The sequence below is a fragment of the Cyprinus carpio genome, chromosome A16 (genome assembly GCF_018340385.1).
Source record: "Cyprinus carpio isolate SPL01 chromosome A16, ASM1834038v1, whole genome shotgun sequence".
In the NCBI taxonomy this organism is placed as follows: Eukaryota; Metazoa; Chordata; class Actinopteri; order Cypriniformes; family Cyprinidae; genus Cyprinus; species Cyprinus carpio.
Window position 1 is genome coordinate 16,356,996 of NC_056587.1, and position 25,057 is coordinate 16,382,052.

The window sequence follows — 25,057 nt, forward strand, 5'->3', positions numbered from 1 at the left end:
CAATCATTTTAAATACTACATTGCAGTAACATTCTAATTATAGTTAGATGAATAGATATTCATTTTGTAATTTTCTAAAAATTATATTATCATTGTTCAATAAAACTGACATATAAGATGACAGCAAATCTAAAAGAAAAAAAAAGTGTAAATGAGTATGGACAATTAAATATCCAGTAAAGCAACCATATATCATTACCATGAAATAAAATGACTTGTATCATGATATAAGGTTTTGGTCATATCGCCCACCCCTACTCTGCTGTTGTGTTTTGTTGTGCTCGCACAAAACAATTCTTCATTTAGCAATAGCTAAAATCTTCTTGTAGTAGAAAACCTGAGGCTTATGTACAGAAATGCAGGTGTCAGTACTCCGAGGCATATCTGATGGTTGTTTTTCAGTTAAAAGGTTCGTTTCAACATTGAACTAGCGGGCATGCGTGACAACTTGTTAATGGAATGTTTGTTAAGACTAACTGAAAACATACTTGCAACAAGCGGCGGTATTACAGGTAATAATAATCTGGCTGTCAATCATCATTCATATGAAAAGAGCCTTCACATATTTCCCAGGCTGAAAGCTAAAATACTGTCTAATGATGGATCCCTCTCATAATTCAAAGTATAATACACAATGAACAGACTGTATTAAAACAAAATGAAAAAAATACAACCATTTTAGTGTTGATACTGTACATGAATTGGAATTTAATCATCAAAGATTTACAATATATTACATAAAAAAGTAGTAAAAGAGAAGCACAACTCAATATCCAGGATATGTGAATATATGAGGCACTTTGTGAACTTCAAAATACTGTTCATTTAACACATTTTTGGTATGTGCAGCATATACTCTTCCCTTTTTGGCTCTCTCAATAGTGTGGGTTGATTTTTATGTCAAAAGCAGTATTTACAATATACTTTTTTCTTTGGCTAACAAGCACAATACATTTCTCGGCAAAAGCAACTCCAAACACACACGCTAGTATTCTTACACACTCATGCACACAAACACACAAATCTCTCACTTAACCCATTCTTCCATAAATCTAGAAAATCCTGAAGTGATCTGTAGAAAATCTTATAATCTCCTATGAATCTTTAGTGTTGAGGCATAACATTTTCCTGATTACATTTGGCTCTTGGTCAGCTCTCAGAGGAGAAAACCAGCATCTGTCCAGCTCCTCTTGCTCGGTAGCATGACCTTCCTCAGTGTGAGCTATGCATAATCTGATAAAGTGCATGAAATCTTTGGTTATGAAAAGCTTAATGAAAAGGCCATATTCTTCCACTCCACCCCACTGGAAGGATCCAAACATTCAGTTTCTGCAGAGAGAGAGAAAGAGTGACCTTTCTCTCTCACTTGTCATCGCTCACGCTCACGGAGCAATCTTCTGGAATCTTCTCCTCAGAGCTGCTGCAGGTGGACAACTTGTCTAAGTCGTCGTCCATCTCGCTGAAGCGTTCAGCCACACAATGTGCCGTGAGCCGGGCTTCGGGGTCGTGATCCCAGCACTCGTTGATGGTGGTACAGACTGTAGCCACACCCTTGAAATAAAACAAGTGTTTTACAGTGCGTTATTATTACAATAGACAATATTTCGTCATCTCATGTGCATACTTTTTTGACTATTTAGGACTTTATTCAACTAATCAACTATAGCTATAATAATAGTTAAGCTAATCAACATATTTGGGATCAAAACTAATTAGTCCTAGTGTTTTTTTTTTTTTTTTTTTTTTACCCTCTTTTAATTTTTGTCACTACACTACCATTCAAATGTTTGGGGTCAGTTTGACAGTCAAACCAATACAAATAAAATTAAACAGCACAAAATAGTTTTCTTACTCAGTATTTTGTATTTCAGTAAAAATATCCAAACATCATTAAAACTAGACACATTAACATAGGAAGCAAAATTACATAAGATACACATTGTTTTCAGAGAAATCTAATAAAATGTTGTGTAAAAAATTGTCTTTATGTCTACTAGTTGTTTTGTTTTATTATTGTTATTTTAAAAGTCTCACCAAGGCTGCATTTATTTGATCAAAAATACATTAAAACTGAAATATTATTACAATTTAAAATAACTGTTTACTATTTAAATATATTTTAAAATGTGATCTATTCCTGTGATGCTAAGCTGAAATTTCAGCATCATTTCTCCAGTCTTCAGTGTCAAATGATCCTTCAGAAATCATTCTAATATGCTGAATTGGTGCTCATGAAACATTTCTTACTATTATCAATGTTGAAAACAGTTGTGCTGCTTAATATATGTATGGAAACCGTGATACTTTTTTTTCAGGATTCTTTGATGAATAGAAAGTTCTAGAGAACAGCATATATTTGAAATGTAAATATTTTGCATCATTATAAAAGTCTTTACTGTAACTTTTGATCAATTCAGATGCTGAATAATATACATTTATTTTTAAAAAATCTTACCGACCCCAAATTTTTAAACAGTAGTGTAATATAACTGATCATATCATCATCTCTTCAAAGAAATGTGCTCTTTTTCCAAAAGCTCCCCAAAAGAGTTGCTTGTCTCTCAGCTAATATGCTCTCTTTCACCATGCTTTGAAATCAAACTCAACCCTATGCTGTTTTACCTGGTGTTTCATCCAGCTGCTGGGGATCTCTGGTCTGCCCCGGTCTCTCAGCACATTGTCTTTCATGCTCTCCACACAGGGGTGCTCTCGGACTTTTGAGCCAAACGGAGGTTCGTAGTCTTTAACCTCTGCAAAGAAACACACGAGACGATCAGATAATCAGACATATATCCCATTTGGTTATAAGAAGTACTGAGGTTGGAAACTGGAAGCTGGAAAAGACCCTGAATGGGGAAAAGAAAGCATGGTTCATATGCTCTGGTTATTCTATCCAGTAAAACTGACAAATGTGGCATCTGGAGAAAAATGGGACAAAATCAGTTGCTCCATCAGACAATGCTGAGTCTGTGGGTCCTTCGTTTTGTTAATGAAAACAAATTGATGAAATATGAGGTTAATAACTGGACTGTGCTAATGAGCTCCAAAAACAGATTTTCCAGACCTTGTGAAACTTGCAGCTGCAGAGGCTCAATTATATATCTGTCTTCAGCCTCCATAGCCAAGTAATTGACCAGAGCCAGCTATAGATAACACACAAACACACACGCTGTGCTAAAAAATCTACAAGAAACACCAAAACCTCCAGTTTCCCTCAAACACCCGGAGATGTCATAAAACAGCAGTTATTGTCCTCTTCTCGGCCAATATAAAATCAATTACAGCGTTAACTTTGGAGTGAATTGCTCTTGATTGGAGAGTGTGTTTTGTGGTTCTTGCCCAGCGCTCTTGGCCTTCAGGAAGGGGCTAGGCCAGCATGCCGCCTGGGACAGGAAGTGGAGGACTGTGATTGGGCCCCTGCGGAGAAGCTGACTCCACAACCGAACGCATCCTGTTTTTGACAAGTGGACTTCCCCTGTTTCAGCTCTTAAACAAAATACTCCAGCCTCTGCGGTGCTATTTCTGCCATCCTCACTGCCCCGTGTGAGGGTCTGACCTGATGCTGGTAAAACGGACAAAATCGGATCTTATCATGCATGCAGTCCATAGACGAGGACACACGGCAGTTTGCAGCATTAAAGTAATCTAGAGTCTTTCTTTTTCAGTCTCTTTTTCTATACGTCTTGATTTGCTCAAGGGGCTGAGCTACTCAAATGCACTCGCTATGTGAGGAATGCCGTGGTTTTGGGAACAGATGTCCTGCCGGCTGAAGCCTCACACCCAGTATCCAGGGAAGCACTTTTTTTTTTACTACAGTTTCCCCTTAAAGGGATACTAAAACCTTTGTTTGTCTAATCAAAACAATCAAATACAACCAAATCTACACAAACCCCTAAAACCCACGCCACACTCCGGAACATAATTTAAGATATTTTGGATGAAAACCAGGAGGCTTGTTACTGTCCCATAGACTGCCAAATAAATAACAGTGTCAAGGTCCATAAAAGTATGTCCATCTGCCATCAGTGGTTCAACTATAATTTTATAAAGTGACGAGAATACTTTTTGTACACGAAGAAAACAAAAATAACGACTTTATTTATTATGCACAGACAAAAAAAAGAGAGATTTAAGAGTTCAGAAATCACAGTGAGAGAGGCAGTCAGTCAGGGCAGACAGTGTTTAAACACTAGGACCTATTTAAACATTGCCTAAAGAGTAATGCAGCAGCAATGTTGCCAGACCAGAGGATTTTTCAGGCTTCAGTCAGAAAATTTCGGGGTGGATCATGAGCGCACAACACCCTTGGCTCTTTTGTGTGTTTGTGAAGAGCTCGAGTCAGTGAGAGGCGTGGCGGCAGTGAATCTGAGACCTGTACTGATGGATGGCCACCCTGCATGGGGTTCTACCACCTGCTAGCCAGCTGCTGTCCTCCATTTACCTCCATCTTTCTCTGAGGAAGGGAGGGAGTTCTCCTCGGCTGGCAGGGTCTCAAGTTTGCTCTACTCCAGACCAGGCCGCACCCCGTGCTAATTCAGGACTTACTAGCATACACACTGAGCCACAGCAGAACAACACAGCCACAGCTTTCCATTTCACCATCACCCACACATAGACTTCTGCAGCTGCCGTCTGCAAGTGTTACATCCCTAAATGTTTCTTTTTATTTTACCCCTTTTTGAAAGAGATCCCCGGTTTTTTACATTGCATTCTGAAGGTGGTACTGCAACAGGGGAGACAGACCCTGGGATGTCTGTCTCTACCCCCCTCAACACAAACTGAAGTGAAAACAGCTCCAGCTCTGCAGATAAGGACTCCTGCAACCCGTCAACCACAGAGGGCATGCAGGGGCATGTGGGTAACACAACTCGACACAGGCAGAGGGACATTGTGTGAAACAATATACACATGCAAATACACTGGCACTCATATTACCAAAGTTGATTAAAGTAGTAAATCGCTGCACCTTCATTCAACGTTAGCAGAATTTTGACTTGTATTTTTGTTTAGTTTTCCAGTAAAATATCTAAATACTTAAAGATACATTTACATGGGAAGCAAAATGAAAATTGTTTTCAGAGAAATCTAACAAGATTTTGCTATATGTTAAAATTTGTAAGTGTTTTTGAAAGAAAACCTTATGCTCGCCAAATCTGCATTTAGCCTATTTGATAAAATACAGTATTATAGTGAAATATTATTGCAATTTAAAATAACTGATTTCTATTTAAATATATTTTCAGTTGTAGTTTATTCCTGTGATGGCAAAACTGCATTTTTCAGCGGCCTTGCTCCAGTCTTCAATGTCACATGATCCTTCAGAATATGCTGATTTATATGCGGATTTGCAGTTAGAGAGACATTTCTTATTGGTAGCAATGTTGTTGCTGCTTAATAGTTTTAATATTGTGGAAACTGCAATCCATTTTTTTCAGTTTTTTTTTTTTTTTTTTTTGAATAGAACGTAAAAAAGTAAAAATCTGAATTTATTTGAAAAATAAATCTTTTGTAACATTATAAATGTTTTTATGGTGACTTTTGATCAATTTACTGCACCCTTCCTTAGTAGAAGTACTAATTCCTTTAAAAAACACTTTTTTAAACACACCAAAACACTAATTAAAATGTTTTTTTTTTTTTATATATTAAATAAAAAAATAAATCATAAAAAATAATAAATATTTATATATACATATGTATGCATGTGTGTGTGTGTGTGTGTGTGTATATATATATATATATATATATATATATATATATATATATATATATATATATATATATATATATATATATATATATATATATATATATATATATATATATATATATATATATATATATGGCTCTTAATGATTAAGTCTTATTCATTCAGATAGGATTAAACTAATGGAGAAATTCTAATAAATATTATCTATCCAGGCGGCTTCATCCATCCTGTGCATTTAGCACTTTCCAAGATGAATATATAGTAGGCATCTGTCTTCCCACCTGACCAAAGAAGGGAAAGTTCTTAGGAAGCCCTTGACATTCCACACATTCCCCAAATAGAGTGAGGAGTATGCCATACCATCTCTGCTCTTGTTGAAAAACAGCTCCTCCAATAACAGGAAGCTGCAAATTGGTCAAAACACACTGTGGGCTGCAGTGGGCTTTCCATGCAGTGTAATCAAACAATAGCCCAACAATGGTAGCAAAAAAACTAAACAAAGTACCACTAACAGAACCAGACAAAAAGCAAGCCTATTTTCATCCCTGTTCTCCTTGAGGGACAATTACAGGCAGAATCGACAGCATTGTCTCAAGTTTACTAACCATATTGGTTTAGGAAATGCCAAAATAACAGCTATGTTTCCGAGTGAGATCTCAATGATGTTTCTGTACTCACCTCCGATGGCGTTACACCTGGACGTGATCTCCCACAGCACTAGGGCCATGGAGTAGACATCGGTTTGCTTGAATGACTCGATGTTCTCAAGGTTGATCCTTGATTCCAGCACTTCTGGAGCCATGTACCTGGCTGTACCCACCTGAGAATCAGATGCAGGACACTTTTTTAACTGCATATAAGTTTGATGTTGCATATCTCTGAATGTCATGACCGCATGAACACAGCATTTAGTAAAAATTATTTCATTTTTATCAGTTATATTATTATTACACACACACTATATATACTGTATAAAATAAAAAAATCTGAAAAAATAACTAGTAATAATTGTGATGATTGACAACAATTATTATTATTATTACAACAACTTAAATAAAATAACAAAATAAAAATAACTCTTATGGTTTTATGACAACACAAATTTATTATGTATAAATCTTAATTTATATGATCATATAACACAAATTTAATAATAATGGTAATAATTGGTAATATTATTATTGTTGTTGTTTTGAGGGAACCAAGCTATTTCGACATATTTTCTATTCCTTTAACTTCAAAACACTTCAGCTCACTTCATTACTTGACCTTACTTTAAGAGTACAAAAGGTCCCACCAATGAACCAACAAATCTAAAATGTTATAAATTAATCGCAACCTTAGCACTTAAGTCTAAACTCCCTTTGAATGTTTATAGGGGTCACAGTCTGAGACCAACTGAATGTTGACATACATCAAAGCACTCTGGGTAGACGGTGCAGAGTCAGGTGATTGTTAGCTAGTTTATTACTGATTCACTCGCCACCTTTGTCTTTTCATTTTCAGCCCGTGAATCATAAATCTGAGCAGACAGTTTGAACAAAGGGTGCACATGTATAAAACACACATTCGCACATGGTGAGATGGCTGAGGGGACTTTCCTTGCAAGTTATGACATGACGTGCCCACCACTGTAAATCTGCACAACTTAGTCATAGACCATGCCAATGCTTCACTTGGCACTTACCAAGCAATACAAGCAAGTGAATCTAGGAAGTCTAGTGCTGCACTGGGGTTGATGAAGTTTCAGTTAAGCTTCAGGTGACAGACTCCATGAAAGAATCAGATTCAGTATTAATAAAATAAACATTTTCGTGTGTGTGTTTTTAAAAATGTTATTTTTATATATTTTCTTTTTTTATTTAAAGCCTAAGGTTTAATCAACCAATAGTGCAACAGTCACTGGTCTATTCCCATTTATTTTTGCATAGGGATTTAAAAATAAAAACCAATGGTACAATATTAAACCACTGATTTACAGTAATTTGTTGCAAGTATAACAACAATATATTAAATATTATATATTTGTCTTAATGAAATCATTCACGATATTTTATGTGAGTGGACGATTGCTGCTGATCTCTTTCATTCTGATGTGTTTACCTATTGGGGAATCTTAAGTTATAATGAACTTCATGGTAATAGTGCCTTGAAAAAAAAAATACAAATCAATCGATTTCTCAAAAGAGAGAAAAAAAAAATTGACTTTGACTTTAGGGACCACCTGAGGGATGCACTCTATTGCATACTTGCGCATTTATATTAAATCTGAAGAAATTAAATTAATACTCCATATATGCATTTACACTACAGGTCAAAATACTTTTTGGAATAATTTACTGTTTTTTTTTTTGTTTTTTTATGTTTTTGATTTCTAAAGATCATTTGACACTGTAGACTGGAGTATTGGCTGCTGAAAATTCAACTTTGCCATCACAGGAATCAATTACATTTTAAAATATATTCAAATAGAAAACAGTTGTAATAATATTTCACAATATTTCTATTTTACTGTATTTATCATCAAATAAATGCAGCCTTGGTGAGGGACTTCTTACAGAAGCATTAAAAAATATATATTTGACCAGTAATGGATAAGCATTTTTTTTAAGTAGTGTTAACCAAAGTTTGTTGTATGCAGACAGACAGTCTAAATCCAACTATGAAGATGAAATATTGTTGCATAACCTACCTGTCCACTGTTGGCCAAGTCATCCACTGACAGCGAGTTGTCAAGACGGAGACCAAGTCCAAAGTCACAGAGGCAACAAGTGAGGTCATTCTTCACCAGGATGTTAGAGCTCTTCAGATCTCGGTGAACGATGGGCACTTTGGGCCGCCCACAAGGGGTGTGGTCACTATGCAAATGAGCAACACCTTGTGCCAGCGAGCTCCCGAGCAGCCGCAGGTCCTCCCAGCTGATGAGGTGTCGAATGAGGTACTCCTGCAGGTTCCCGTGTGGATGATAGGCGGTGACCAGCCAGTACTGTTTCTCCACCTTCCTCTCCTCGGCCGTCAGGAAGTGCAGAATGTTCTCGTGCTTCAGATTGATGTCTGAGAAGATGTCCTTTTCATTCTTCCAGGATGCGTACTCTTCGTAGGGGAAGATCTTCACCGCGACTGTCTCAAACTGTTCCGAGGGGCTTTGTCTCAGCTTGGCTTTGTAAACCTCGGCGAAGCGGCCTTTGCCCACCTGAAGGTCCAGCTCGATGGGCAGAGGTTCTGTGTTGTGGTTGAGGTTGTTGGCATGTGTGGAGCTGCTGTCGGAGCCGTCATCGTCCATCATGATGGCGCAGGCATCGCTACAGTCCAGCGGGCCTTTGGGGCCCTTGCGTTTTGACGGCTTCTTCGTCTCCCACTCATCGAGTTTGCGGCGGTGGTACATGCGATACCAGTAAAAGGAGGCGATGACCAGCACAGCCAGAACCAGGAGGGGCAGCAAACTGACCAGGATCACCAACACCACCTGGTTATTTGTGGGGTCTGGACCAATAGCTGGAGAGAAAGCATAACAATGTCAACATTTACCTCTACACAGCAAATGATCTTATTCAAATTGGCTAAACATTGTAGCATTACTGGGAACATTTATAAAAAATAGTTAAGTGAATAAGAAAATTAAATAAAGTTGAGACAAATTTACTTAAAGTACCTAAATAAAATGTTATTACAATACATTTAATAATAATAAACAGCTAATTCTATTATTATTTTGATCAAATTCAATTTGACTAAACAATTTGGTCTCACTAGGAATTTGTAAAAATCTAAGTAAATAAATAAATAAATGCAAAACATTTTATTTATTTATTTGATTTATTATTATTAAAATAAACCAACTTAATTTTAAATAATTATAAGACTAATTAACAATTAGTTTATAAAATAATAATAATAACAATAATAATAATTATTATTATTAATTTTGATCAAATTAAATTTAGCTTAACAATATAGCAATACAGGGCACATTTGCAAAATATGTAAATAAATTCATAACATGTTATTTACTTAATAATTTCAGCATTTTATTTAATTTAGAAACAAAATAACTATAACTTGTAAATTAATTTACAATGAATGTATTAAAATAAGAAAACTATAAATAAAAGAATAATAAAACATTTAAAAGATTAATTATAAGATTAATAACTTATTGCAATATCTAGAACAGAAAAAAAGTATTACAACTTGCCATTTGATAAAATTCAAAAGATCTCAATGCATCAAAGTTTTTGCATTAATTTTTTTTTTTTTTGATGATATGCATTCTAGTAAAAGGTAGTGAATCTTTGTGACCTTGAGCAAAGTATACTCTAAGTCATTTTGGATAGAAGGATCTATTAATTGACTACTTAGCAGAGAAGTTTAGAGCCATTTAAAATATGAGCCATAACCATCTAGTTACCTAGTACCCAGGTTAACTGAACTCTTTATCATTAACTTGCACAGTTAATGATAAAAGCTCACTGTGCAAGCTTGAGCAAATCTTGCACAGTGAGAGACTGTTCTGTGACTTCATCCTTCAAGGGAAAGTTTACTCTGCTACGATGTGTGCCTGCCAACCTGAGGACAGGCTTGGAAGCCCTAGCGCTGCAGGTTCAAACCAGAGACAAAGTGAGAGCTGCCAACTACGTGGGCAGAGAGTGGAGTCAGTGTTTCGTCTGTCTGCATGCTTCCATCAAACACACAGACACGCCTTATCATTGAGACACAGACATAAAAAGAACAGAAATGGATACACAACACTGAGAGAGGGAAACCGTCAATAAATGCCAAAGCGTTTGGCAGACAGAAGAGTCAGCAAAAATATTTACGCATTTTAGCAGACACTTTTATCCAAAGTGACTTACAGTGCATTCAGGCTAACATTTTTTTTAACCTAACATGTGTTCCCTGGGAATCGAACCCACAACCTTTTGTGCTGCTAACACAATGCTCTACCACTGAGCCACAGGAAAACAGATGCAAAAAGCATAGACATGCGTAGCAGAGGGAGCACTCAACTCCTCGCATACAGCGACAGAAACCTCTTCTCAAGCCAAACAACCAATATAAACAGGCATGGAATCACAGAGCCTTTTCCAGCCATATAAAACAGGATGCCAGGCACACTGCTGCGGTGCATGACATTATCAGGTAATAAGAGGCACTTTTCTGCAGGCTCCACTGTTAAACGCATCACTGTATATCTGTGCCAAGGTCTTAACAAGAATCAAGTGAATCACACTTTCCAAAGCCTCTGACTCACAAGTTAATCTATTAAAATGTAATTGCTTCTCACAACCATTAGACATGTTTCTCATTAGTGCATTAGTGAACACCACTAATACTACTACCATTGGTCACACTTACAGTAACTGGAAAAGGATTCATTTAGGATGCAGAATTTATCTGTACCATATTAGGTTTCTAAGAGTGTTGGTCGATATTGTATATTTAATTAGGTAATTTCTGCCCATGTTTACATGACCTTTGCCTTCCTGTTGCTCAAGCAGTAAAGTATGGTGCTAGCAACGGCAATGCCATGGGTTCGATTCCCAGGGAATACATGAATTAAAAAAAAAATGTAGAGCTTGAAGTCAAGTCAAGTCAAGTCATCTTTATTTATATAGCGCTTTAAACAAAAAAGATTGCGTCAAAGCAACTGAACAACAATAATTAGGAAAACAGTGTCAATAATGCAAAATGACAGTTAAAGGCAGTTCATCATTGAATTCGGTGATGTCATCATGCAGCTCAGTTCAGTTTAAATAGTATCTGTGCAATAATTTGCAATCAAGTCAACGATATCGCTCTAAATGAAGTGTCCCCAACTAAGCAAGCTAGAGGCGACAGCGGCAAGGAACCAAAACTCCATCAGTGACAGAATGGAGAAAAAAAACCTTGGGAGAAACCAGGCTCAGTTGGGGGGCCAGTTCTCCTCTGGCCAGACGAAACCAGCAGTTCAATTCCAGGCTGCAGCAAAGTCAGATTGTGCAGAAGAATCATCTGTTTCCTTGTTGAATGCAGTGTAAGTCACTTTGCATCTCCCAAATGCATTAAATAATTGTAAGATAATTTTTTTTTTTTGATTGGTTTGATAAAGAGCCATATGGCTCAAAACATCAGAGTTGGTGAGAACTTATAATAAATCATTTTTCACATATCCTTTAAGTTTATCAATGTAGACAGGCCAATTCTCTCCACCCTCTTGCGTACTAATGATCAATGCCAAACAAGCTTCACCCTGATTTCATTTGCTGGCTGGGCACATGGTGTGCTTGCCTTAATTTTGAAAATGTCAGAATTAAAAGTGAGGATTCCCATATGTACACGTTATTGCCTTTTACATCCCTGTCCCGATGCAAGTTTAGAGTACGCAGGAGTACTTCCAGACTCAGATTACTAATATGCTCTACATGAGAAACACAGACCTGTTACTGTTTGTTTGTTATGACTACGACTTTGTTTTATAGCATGGCTCATACCGCAAACAAGTCTGAATTTTCTTTTTTTTCTCTCATTAACACCCTCTTGGTCTCTTGTTGGCTTTCTCTGTGACTCAGACCTCTTAACTATTGGCTCTATCACCGGAGGCCAAGATTCCTCAGCATGTGAGTGTGGATGTGTTTGCGAGCCAGCATATATATATACGTGCAGGTCGGAGTTGGGTTGAAAATAAAGTCTGCAGATCCTCAGTCTGCACTCTTCCCCCTTTCCTTTATGTTCTTCTTTCCATCAAAATAACCTATGATAAAAGATCAACTGAGTAGAAACATACTGTCAGGTTGGAAATATTCCAGTGAGACAGACACATGCTGCTGCTTATTTGTCCTGTCAGGCAAATGGCCTGGATTATCATCCTGGAAAAAAATAATGAGTACTTTCCACAAGATCTGACAAAGAATATTTTGGCATCAGTCATTTTTGTGCGACAGTAAGATGAAGTCAAAATAAGCATGGTATATGGGTAATCAAACCAGCAGTGTTGGGAATCTGAATTTAAATCCTATGGAATCTAAATATTGGAATATAATAAAATTAAAAAAATAACAGATTTTCCATAATAGTTTAAATGACTATGAATAGATTGATAAATTTGTCAAAAATTAGTTCAAGGTTCCATATTCACTTCATGTTCCTTCCGATTGAGCCAATCACGTTTACAAGTCGAAAAACAGAAAAACATGTGTGCAAACCACAATGAAAAGCACAACACGCTCCTTCTGACAAGCTTTATGAGTTGCTTATTAGAAACAAATGTACTTTTGCTGGAGGACTCAGGCAATAACGGCCATCACTGTGAAGAGAGTAGCAGCAAATGTGTCTGTTTCAATCAGTGACATCAATCTGTCTTCATACCTCATCCTCATCCCATTTCAGAGCCAAATTTAAACTGTAGAACATCATGTTACAAAATCACTTTCATTAAACCGTTAACCATTTCCTTGGTTTATGTTTCCACTCAGTGGTTGCTTATTGTAATGTTTGCATAAACTCCATTTTGAAGAACAGCACTAACAGTCTGCAAGTGAATCAGATATATTTTAGCAGAAACTGCATTACAACATTTCTTTCTCTTTTTTTTTGGTCTGCTAATGACAGTAATCCTCAGTTAACCACTGTTTCTCCATTTCTCTTTTTTCTAGATGAAGCTCTATTCATTTGTCTGAAGCTTATTTGTCTGAAGGCATAATGATGTCTTCATGCAGACAGACAGTTTCTGATGCAGCATTCACATATGCAAACACCATAATGGCTCTGAATGTGGAAATTAAATATTGTAGGAATATCCTACTGGATGAAGACTGTGGATAGACCAATACATCAGTCACTATTTATCCGTTGCAATAATTTGTTCATCAGTGTTACTGAATTTTTTTTTTTTTTTTTTTTTTTTTTTTTTTTTTTTTTTTTTTTTCAGATTCAAATCCTTTTTTCACTGATTTCTTCACACTGTAAAGTGTCTCACCCTCCGAGAAGGCAAGGGAGGCAGCGCCTCTTCAAAAAATTGGATGAGAAAAAAAATTGTAGTACAAAAATAAAACAATGCAATGCTACAAACTACATAATTAAAATGAATGGGGAATGAATGGGAAAAGTCACATCAGAGGAGGCAATGCCTCCATCGTGATATGATTGGATATGACTGGTTATGATCGGCTCTGATTGGTTCATGTGATAAATCCTGCCTCTTGTGTTAATAGGAAGACTTATTAAAAAAAGTAAAAAACTCACACACTTATAATATAAACAACTCAAATACTTAAATGTTTGTCTGGTTTGAACTAATTCGTCTTGGCTAAAAGACACTTGCTAGGAACTGCTTTTTTGTGCAAGCTTCATGTTTAGTGAGAATAAAATATTTAAACTCAAATCAATATTTTGTGTCCAGCTATTTACTAATGAGGGAAGTTGCCATGCAATAAGTTATATAGTGAACATCCAGCCGGTCTTCAGAATGACACAAGACCTGATCATCCTGTCGGGTTTATTCGGTGATAATATTATAAAATAATATATAATAGAATATATGTATTACTATTAAATGTGGAAGAATATATCATATGATAAAGTTTTTTTTATATTTTGCTAATATTTTTATAATTAAATTCAATTAAAATACAAAACGTAAGAATAAAAATAAAATTAAATATCCGCTTTAAAAAACTTCTAAGAAAATATGGCAGTACTGACACTGTAACTGAAAAACCGTAACAATGAAAATAACTTCATGATTAACTTCAATATAAACTTTTGACAGTTCCTCTTGTAACCCATCATGATGATGAAAGAAGGTTTTGGGGCACTTGAAATATATGTTGTAGAGTATTTCCACCTAAAATGTCCACCTAGGCCAAAAGCAGTGCAAGCTTGACTTTCAGTTTATTTGATTCAGCAAAAAAATATGTGTGAAATTGCTATATGACAAAGCTCTGCTCTGCAGAATATAATCACGAACTGGCGTGTACACCATGAAGCTGCCATAATGAAGTCCAAAGAAACGGCGGCATCTCCAGTCCAATACAGAATAGGGAGCTTATCGCTGGAACGTGCAGGCTCTCAGCAACAGTTAATGTCATAAAAATTTTATGGTCCAGGAAAACAATGCCTGGCATTTCTGGAGAAATATGCCATGGAACTTATCCAATAAGTAAACATGGACTTCCTGCGATACTTCCTCACTCTGGCAGGGAATGAGGCCTCCTTCACCGGATGGAATTACAGCCTCCCTCGACTGCTCCTACATAGCAAACACTACAGGCATCAAACACCTGCTCAAACGACATCTTTTTGTAACATATATCCTCAAAGTAAAATCGGTAGAATCTGTCTTCATTAGCTTATGATAATTGTGTTTATGTACTGAAAGAAGGAAGCACACTCGCCTCAGGATACCCCATACCTCAGAAATCCCCACGTACTGTTTTAGGTTTTAGAAGGAAAGGAAAGGATGTGACTTGTGGCCAAGTATGGTGTCCCATACTCGGAATTTGTGCTCTGTGTTTCATTTAGAAACCATACATTGCGGATATTCCTTGCTTAAAAACGAAAATGTGGCTCTTTAAAATGTACGAAACATGTAATAAACTTTCCAAATAGTGTTAAATAAGGTTATTTTAGTGCATGCCTAGTGCACAGCTGTTTTGCCATGTGGTTGTGATGTCTCTGCTTCAAGTTACACAGACAGGAAACCACATGTCTGAGATCCTCAGCCGTCCACACAACCAAAGCCAGTAGAAAGTCTGCCTGAGACAGCACAGCCCGGCTAGCAACAATGCAGCTGCTTTAGAACGTTACGACAACCTGAGCTCACATACCAGAGCGTGTTACACGCTACGAGCCAGTGCTAAATAGTTAGCATTGTACAGCTCGTGTGTGGTAGATAAACATGTTCTGCTAGGCTTTGCAATTGATTTATTAGCTCAGTTGAGTGCCGTTTATCTAATGTGGTGAAACCAATGAACCAAAAATCAAAACCAAAACTAGCTGAAACACGGTTCATTATTTATACACTTACGCAGTGTTTCCATAGTCAATGGAAAACCTCAGAGAAATGTGATGTAGGTTGTCACTTGTCAACTTGCAGCCCACATGGAATCTGTGACTGCAGAACGCTGCAGATTTCAACTGAATTGGAACACCTGTCATTCATAAAATTCTTCAAAATTCCTGACCTTATTATCAGAGTAATTTTATCATTATTTATATATGTTTATAGCATTAATTAATATTTTGAATTCGCTTTAATTTTTTTTTATTTTCAGAATAGTTTTAAGTAATTTTGTTATGTGCTTTTGTCATTTTTATTAGCTTTTTTTCATACTTCCATTTAGCATTTAGATATTTTTATTTCAATTTTAGCAATTTTAGTAATTTAACTTATTTCAGTTAGTTGCCAAAATGAACCATACTAATTAAGCTTTATAAGTTTATGTTTTTCATCTAATATTTATTATCTATTTTATTTACACTTTATTTCAGTTAGTGAAAACTATTTTTAATAGTTTTTGTTTTAGTTAACAATAAAAACACTGTTTGGCATCTAAATGTAATTTCTGTCATTCTGTCAATAGATTGGATTGTGAAAAGTGGGTGTTACCAGAATGGGGCCAGGTGATTCGCTGAATTTAAAACATTTCATCATGCTTCCACTTTTTTAAAGTTTTATGTTTAAATCCATTCCGCAGTTTTTCCTTAAAAATCAGCAGAGAAAATGTGATTCTGAAGATTCCATCTGGGCCTGTCAGCTGTCTCAACCTGAAATACCTTGCTAAAGGACAAAATGGTTTGAATCTACAAATTTCCTTTAGCATCTTAAACCACTATTATTAATGACACAAAAAGGGAGGTCAGACAAAGCTAGAAAGAAAGAATGAAGAAAGACACTAACGGAGCGTGAACATCAGTATGTCGTTGCACTCCTCGGCGTTGCAGGAGCACATGTGGAAAGGGCCTCTGTTTGACATCCTCTTTTTCATTTCACACTTGGTGTTGTTGTAGTTCTCCACCATGATGCCGTAGAGTGGCTCAGAGGGTTTGTGGCACAACGTCTCGATCGTGTTGTTGTCATCACTCTTCCTCCTGATGTCATCGAGAGCACACAAACATAAACATAGACTGTTATTACAGGGATTATGATATCAAATGACAGTTCTTATGTCAAAATAAAATACAAGTTACTTGCTATTTTACATTCTCAGGTGACAGATTGACAATAAAAAATAAACTGCATGTCCCCATGTTGCTATATCAGTAAACATAATAAGCACTTAGATACAGCAATGACTTGTGGCTATATTTAACTGCACTGTTTCCATAATTGAAGACAACATGATATGACATTCACAGCACATTTAACCACAATGTCACATATTTCATAGTAAAACAGGACACTTGATAATATTTATTGGTATTTAATTGGATTACGAAGTATTAGACTTTCATATTACTGGATAATATTAGTTATAATAATATTGGTTAAGCAAGCAGAAAAGAAGAGTTGTTTCAGAAGTGGTGAAAGTTCTCACATTTAGATTAAAACTACCACTTTTGAAAGTGAAAAAAAAAAGTGAAAGTCGTGACATTTGCCAAGTATGGTAACCCATACTCGGAACTGGTGCTCTGCATTTAACCCAAGTGCACACACACAGCAGTGAGAAGTGAACACACTGTGAACACACACCCGGGGGAGTGGGCAGCTATTTCCAGCGCCAGAATAGTTTAATTGTTTTTCTTTAGAACAATATGTAGTGAGTCTAAGCATATTTATTAAGCAAGTCATTTTTAAAAAAAAATATGAGAATGATACTGCAAGCTGTGAACAAGATTCATTGGTGATTTCTGACTGTTGTGCAAACCAGATGTTGTAAGCTTGCAAACAACAGATGTTTCACACTTCATAAAAAGTTGTGGAAGAATATGACTTGAACAGTGACGTACCAGATAGCCACACAGATTTCATCAGTATTGGCACAAATGGAAGTGATGCTGCAGTTGCTTTCACAGGTGCCTGAGCCTTTACAGTCGGATGCCTCCACGTCACAGAACTTACACAGTTGACGAATTGGAATTGAATTATGTAAAGGATGCATCCCATCTAGGATAAAACAGAAACAAGGTCACCTATTAAAGCAATTTACTCTTATTAAACATTTCTGATCCAATACTGCATCTACTGCCCTTGAATAGTGTCCATAAAAGGGACCATTAAAGCATGCAAGATGAAATGCTGGATGCTTTTGTTATCAGATCTACATGCTGCTCACTCTTTTATCTGTTTTCAATGCTCTGTTTGGATGTGCTTTCGTCTCCAGCTCCCTTGTCAGGTTCCTGAGACTCTGACCTAAATGCACTGATGCGATCAAGCAAACACCAGCACAGAGAGCCCAAATGGCGTCATGCTCCTGTCTCTGAGAGTAGAGACGGACATCAAGACCTCAGATCAGTGGAAACGCTATGCTACTGCCACTGGTTTAGTCTGTAAATCTAGAGAGCAAAAATGTGAGTTCAAAAACACACAAGGGGTTACTAGTTTGGGGTAGCATGAGACATTTCTACGTGTGTTTGGTTTTTCAATTTCAGTGTGTCTGCATTTGGCCAATCCATAAGAAGTCGTTAAACTGTATTACGTAATTTGTTTGCTTAGCTGCTCTTCGGAGTACCACACACCTCCTAGACTCCCCTGTGATAAAAGGCCACCTTGGCTCTCCGGGACTGAAAGGGGGAGCGGTCATTCAAAAACACTGACAGACTTAGAAGTCAACTCATACAACAAAGCCTGTTTGATATTTAAACACATTAATCATAGTATAGTAGACTAATTAAAATTGCACAGTACTGTTCTGATGCAGGGTTTATCAACTCTGGCCCTTGAGATCCACTTTCCTGCAGAGTTTAGCTCCAACCCTAGTCAAACACACCTGAACAAGCTAATCAAGGTCTTCAAGATCACCAGAAACTAGGGCTGTCAAATCGTTTAATCACGAATAATCGCAAATAAATGTTTGTGTTTACATAATATATGTGTGTGTATTGTGTATACATGTATGCATAAATACACACACAAAAGTGAAGTGACATGTGGCCAATGGTATGAGTGACCCATACTCGGAATTTGTGCTCTGCATTTAACCCATCCAAGTGCAAACACACACACACAACCGGAGCAGTGGGCAGCCATATTGCTGCGGCATCCGGGGGTTCGGAGACTTGCTCAATGGTCTCACCTCATTCTTGGTATTCTGAGGGTGGAAGAGAGCGCTGGCTATTCCCCCTACCGACAATTCCTGTCGGACCTTCGGGTTACAAGTCCAACTCTCTAACCATTAGACCATTAAAGAAATATATGTAACATATTTATATTTATATATAGTACAATATTGGTTATGTTTTAGATTGCTTTTATATTTATATTCGTCAGAAATAGAAATAATAGAAGCTGAAGTACTAGAATTACTCAAACTAAGCAGATTTAAAAATAATGAAAAAAAAAAAATTGAAAACTGACAAAAGGATATAAAAAATGACTACAACTAAACTGAAAATAAAAGCCAATTTAAAATATAAATATAAGACTATAACGATATACAAATAATAATAAAATAACACACAGCATTTACACTATCTGCCAGTAGAATAGAAAATCAGTTATTAGTCGAGTTTTGTTTTTATTTATCATATGGGTCAATATTGTATATTTAATTATAAATTGTGCGCACGATTTACTAATTCGTTCCCTCGATTTGCTAAATCATGCACACGATTTATAAATCGCGAGAACGAATTAGTAAATTGTGTGCACGCTTTAGCAAATCCAGGGAACTAATTAGTAAATCGTGCACACAATTTTTATTCTTGCATGTCATGTGCGGGGCTCCGTAATTTTAAAGTGAAATAGTAAAGTAAATTTACAGCAATATTAAATTTTGTATATTGCATCCCTAGTTTAGTTTGCCGGAAAGCATCCAATTGAGATATGAACTCCACTCTCTGCTCTCCCATTGGTTGTTGCTGTATTCACATATGAATGAAGTTTGATTCATCACCAAAGACCTGTTCTCACTTATGAATCACAGTCAGTGTGAATGCCTCTTAAGATTGAAACCGGAGTCACCTGTAAATCAGTCCAGCAGCACTAATCCCTCACGTTCAGGTCAGTGATGGGAATCTTTTCTTATACAGAGAAGGCAGCACCATAACATAGTAGACAGACAATCACAAGACCTCCGACCCTCATTTTCCCTTAACTCAGCTCTCGCTCTTCAATCTGTCTCCACCGCTCTTCTGGAAAGCATGGAACAGGCGACCAAGGAAGGAAGCACAGATAGGGCAGATTTGTGGCTTTCCTTCCACAGACAGAATAACAGCCAGGACACTTCTACTGAAGAAACTACCAACCAATCACTACACAAACTCACCTTTGCAACACTAGCAAATATTCAGTGTTGGTTCATCACAGTTTTGTGGCATAATAGGTTTGTTTTGACTGCATACTGCAAATTAAAACTACAAATACGATAACATCTTGTATTAAGGTCAATCCACTGTCATTTTTTGCCTGCTCTGTTTTATGAGCTGGGCAGATAAGAAGGACTATGTGCCCTTTTAACCTCTGGTTCACTGGAGCGAGCCAAGAGGGGATTGTGTCGGCCACGAGGAAACGAAGACAAATATGGTCAAATCAGATGCCGACATTTTGAGGTTATGTGACCCCTCTTCTCATCCTGAGATAGCTATTTTTGAGTTCTTGGCTCAGAGGCCCAGAGAGGCTTCGGTAAACATAAGCTCGGATTCACAACCTTCATCCACTAGCCTGGATCTCACACGGCTTCAACGGCCAACAAAGAAGCTTTTTTACTCTGCAAGCACTGCTCACTGACTCTTTATCTACTGCCCGGCCTGACTGGATAACATTATATACTGCAGAGCCATTACCTCACACTATTTCCTTTGGACAGGATGCATAACATAGACAAAACGATTAAATTTGAACCTGAGGGATATGTTTTTTAACCTAAAATATGTGATTCTTATCCTAAGGGGCCAAATGAAAATTACTTACACAAGTTTGGCGAATAAATGGTTTTCAGATATGTTTTCCAACGTCATTTAAGGACTGTAAATTACGATAAGTAGCAGATCCAGATAAGCAGAAAGGGCTCTGGAGGTTCATCTGGGCCCCAAAAGGGTGTCAACTTAATTTAATGACGTCTGATAAGGAACTTCAAAAATAACTGTACAAAATGCAAATGTAAAATTTCGGACAATCTGTGCACCATTAATTGCACAATTGCAATTTTCCTTTTTAAACTTGACAGCAGAGTGACTCAACAACAATAAAACTATGAATTTAAGTGCAGGATGCAAGACAGGATGAGCTCAAATTGACCTATGTGGGCAGACACCAGCAGGAAGGCAAGTGTCCTGCATACAGGGGCGTCTGATGCTATTTGTAATGCCTAAAACAAGCAGGGCAAAACGCATGCACGTGGCTCAAACATAGCACACACAGCCCTAGTGTGTTTCAGCAGCGAAGTGTGCAGAGCTACATGCAGCCAAGCAAGGCTGGAAACAGGAAGTGGCAAAGATGTAGCTGGACATCTGGAAAATATGATTTCTGTAAGAAATATCTCTGTTGCTCCACCAAACACAGCGCTATGTGACAAACATATCCTGCTGTATAATCACAGACGTGAGATGGGGAGGAGTTCAGTGAGTGTAATTAGTGTCTACAGTAACCTGTAATCACAGAGGCTGAAATTAATGACAGGACAGAGAGAGATAAACAATTTATACCAGTGTGAGGAAGGATGCAGGGCTGGTTGAAATGGAAAAACGTCCTGCGCGCACTGTCAAACACTTCCTCTACAACTGAAAAGACAAACTTGTAATGTTTTTCAGCTGTCAGCTCATAAGGGCGTTCCCTTGTGTGAACACACATTTGAGGGAATAACAACAGAAACAAGCTTAACATGTTAAAATGTCCTGCACCCGATTCGAGGAATGTCTTGTCTTTCGAAGCATAAAGAGACAGAATGAATAGATGTGACTGCCAACAAAAATGTGCCCAAAAAGTACCACTATAACAGTACTTAGATGATTTCATACACTATAATACTACAATGTTTCTTAACGACTTGTATCATAGTACAACTAGGCTTTTTCTGAACATTCCTATCCTTTTGCGTATTTCCTTCAATTACTATAAATTATCGTTAAGGTCATCTTAAAGTAGCTAGTTTGTAACACAAAAAGGAAACGGTTCTGACATCATGTCATATTTTAAAACAATCATGGCAATATAATAATAGGCTATATCTTTATTCATTGTTCACAAATATGTAATCATTCAACATCATGGTTTATTTGGGCACCACAAAGTAAAACCATCACCATACCATTCAAGAGACACTTTACAAGGTGCATATAACTTACAATTTACATTACATGGCCCTATACATACATATATAAATCTGACATCAATTGTAATGAAACAGTCGCAAAGATAACGGATTTACAAACACAGCAACACCTCTGCCCAAGTCACTCACGTCTAAAACGCAGACGTGCAAAGTTTAGTCGGCACAGGACAGGACAATAAAACTGCATTTTATGGAACTGACGTCATTTTTAAACACCTGAGCAAATAGCTATGTGTAACTTCTTACTCTTACGTAACTCCTGAAAACTGCAAGGAAAAAATAACGCTGAAGTTGGCGTTCACTGAATGCCATCACCTGTTGCACGCCTTTAAAAGTAAGCAGTCAAGAAACAAACGCTCCACTATGAGTACACGAGCCACAGGAGATGATAAATACCCGGGTGTCCTGCATAAAACACTCCTTTACACGCGTATATACCTGCCAACTTAAGGAGAGCGCGAGAGGTGTCAAGATATTAACTCACCGACTCCGCTCCGCTCCATGACAGCCGAAGAAATAAAAAAAGTCCCCCAACAGAGCAGAGAAAGCCAATAATGCTCCATTAGAAACGCAGTGCTGTCCGTATCCCTCGCTTTAATGTGAACGTAACCAAGCTGGCGTTGTTTGACCAGAAAGCCTAGTGAATTTCAGCGGCTGATCCTGAGGAAAGGAGAGCGTCTCATGCTGCTGAAGTCAACAGTCACTGTGAGGGAATCCGATGGCTTGAGTCGCTTGCTTCTGCTCGCCCAGCGAAACAGGAAATCTTTCAGAAAGGGCAGGACTTTCCTCCGTCTCCCTCCCTCTCTACACACAGCCTTTACTTCAGCCTGTTATTATACATATGCCTTCACTTCTAATTTCATTGTGTAGGACTTTAAATGACACACTGACGGTATTATCGTGGGATTCGCGTCGTTTGAAGACGACGAACGCCTGCAACGCGACGCTCTCACTTGTCTGATGTGGTTCCTTTATTTTGAGGTTGAAATATCTATATGTCTATAGTGCTCACGTGTGTGTGTGTGTGTGTGTGTGTATGTGTGTGTGTGTGTGTGTGTGTGTAATTACGTTGTGTGTGTGTGTACTTGTTTCATGTGCTCTTGTTTTACTTATTTAATATAAATGGTAGACTAATGAAGAAAATGGTCCTAAATCAAAATCCTCACTAGTAATGAACATTAAATATTTTTTTCACATCTAATTACGTTAAATGAAAGATACATAAAGTATTTATGGTTTGTATACTCTATGTCCCCAATTAACCTAACTTTTTCCAAAAATAAAAAATAAAAAAATTGTGTATAGTTTTGTCTCATTTTATTTGTGAGTGCCTAAATGGCTTCATATATGAGATCTTTTAAACAGTCACATAAGTAAAGGGTTAACCACTGATCTATATAATCTCTATTGTAGATCAGCGGGGTTAACCCGTAGCTGTCATAATTTGCTGAATGTACAACAGAAGTCAATGGGAGGTCCTGACAAGTATATGGTATTTCTATGGCATGACTTCATTTAGATAGCTTGGTAAACGTGCATGCACATGTGTTTGTGTGCCCCCAGTGCCTTTGCCTCTAGAAACAGTTGCTGCTCTGTAATCATTATACCATAACACTTGTTATAGTGGACAACCTAAGTGATCATTTGCTATGTCAGGCATCAACTTTAAACCTTACCAAGTTAGAATACAGCTGTCTCTGACTTTGTAAATGCTAGGCCGACATAAGCTGTCTCTTGCTTGATTGTTACAGTGATCCTTTAGATTTTTTAATGATTTTTTTTTTTTTTTTGAGAGAGAGAGAGGAAGACAGAACAATGTGGTGTCTCAGTATTTACACAGGTCAGAACATGAACAAAAGTGCACAGCCAGCAGATATTGAGAGATAGAGAGCAAAAGAAGAGAGAAAGAGGTCTACTTAAAATCAAAAACAATCCAGCAAGCACACATGATGTTGTCACAGGGGTTGCAGACACACATAGCGCAACACATAGAACTTTTACAGTTGGGGCTGGCAAGATGTGAGAATGATTGAGTATTGTTGGTGTGTATGATCATAAAATCTTTCTCTGTATTTATATAACTAAGAGCACAGCCAACACTCTATACAACAAGCATTTCAGGAAACTTTATCCTCTCCACTGATCTCGGCACTTTTCTTTCTATTTTAAAAAAAGGATGTAAATCATTAAAGGTTTGATTCACCCAAAATTTAATATTTGCTGAAAATGTACTCACCCTACAGGCCATCCAAGATGTAGTTGAGTTTGTTTCTTCATTAGAACAGATTTGGAGAAATTTAGCATTACATCACTTGCCCATTAATGGATTGAATGGGTGCCATTAGAATGTGAGTCCAAACAGCTCATAAAATCAGTTAATGTCTTGTCAACTGAAAGCTGCATGTTTGTAAAAACAAATCCATCATGACATTTTTAACTTCAAAGCATTGCTTCAGGCTAAAATTTGAGTCAGCTAAAATATTGCTCTCGCTGGTGAATGTGGTGGGCATGTTACAAAAGTTCAACTCTGTGCAAATGATCAGAACTGCAATTACTGCATAGAATGATTCACTGAAAATCTTGTCAGAAATCACTCATTTATGCATTGATGACTCTTCTTCGTGATGATATGATAAAGTGAAAGTGAAAGTGACGTGACATTCAGCCAAGTATGGTGACCCATACTCAGAATTCGTGCTCTGCATTTAACCCATCCGAAGTGCACACACACAGAGCAGTGAACACACACACACTGTGAACACACACCCGGAGCAGTGGGCAGCCATTTTTATGCTGCGGCGCCCGGGGAGCAGTTGGGGGTTCGATGCCTTGCTCAAGGGCACCTAAGTCATGGTATTGAAGGCTGGAGAGAGAACTGTACATGCACTCCCCCCACCCACAATTCCTGCTAGCCGGAGACTCGAACTCACAACCCTTCGAT

The 25,057-nt window shown here is 37.3% G+C and overlaps 1 protein-coding gene across 2 annotated transcripts; it reads right to left on the reverse strand.

Moving 5' to 3' along the window:
• Window positions 1-676: 676 nt before the first annotated feature.
• Window positions 677-23,077, reverse strand: LOC109106613 (TGF-beta receptor type-2-like). 2 transcript variants are annotated; one of them, XM_042772959.1, is made up of 7 exons: window positions 22,601-23,077; window positions 17,636-17,792; window positions 16,587-16,777; window positions 8,403-9,205; window positions 6,389-6,530; window positions 2,623-2,750; window positions 677-1,551 (listed from the first exon to the last, which is right to left on the reverse strand). In XM_042772959.1, the coding sequence occupies exons 1-7, from the start codon at window positions 22,677-22,679 to the stop codon at window positions 1,363-1,365; spliced, it is 1,689 nt and encodes a 562-aa protein (XP_042628893.1). In that variant the 5' UTR covers window positions 22,680-23,077; the 3' UTR covers window positions 677-1,362. The 2 variants fall into 2 exon arrangements, with proteins under 2 accessions (XP_042628893.1, XP_042628892.1); XM_042772958.1 differs by lacking the exon at window positions 22,601-23,077 and adding an exon at window positions 21,491-21,650.
• Window positions 23,078-25,057: the final 1,980 nt, after the last annotated feature.

Bases quoted from the DNA above. Each gene is read 5' to 3' on its own strand.
- LOC109106613 (XM_042772958.1), bottom strand. From the start codon at position 21,635: ATGTGTGTTCACACAAGGGAACGCCCTTATGAGCTGACAGCTGAAAAA. The intron at 16,778-17,635 runs GTACGTCACTGT...CGATGACATCAG, and splicing joins GAAATCTGTGTGGCTATCTG to GAGGAAGAGTGATGACAACA. The intron at 2,751-6,388 runs GTGAGTACAGAA...GTTTCTTTGCAG, and splicing joins CAGGTGTAACGCCATCGGAG to AGGTTAAAGACTACGAACCT.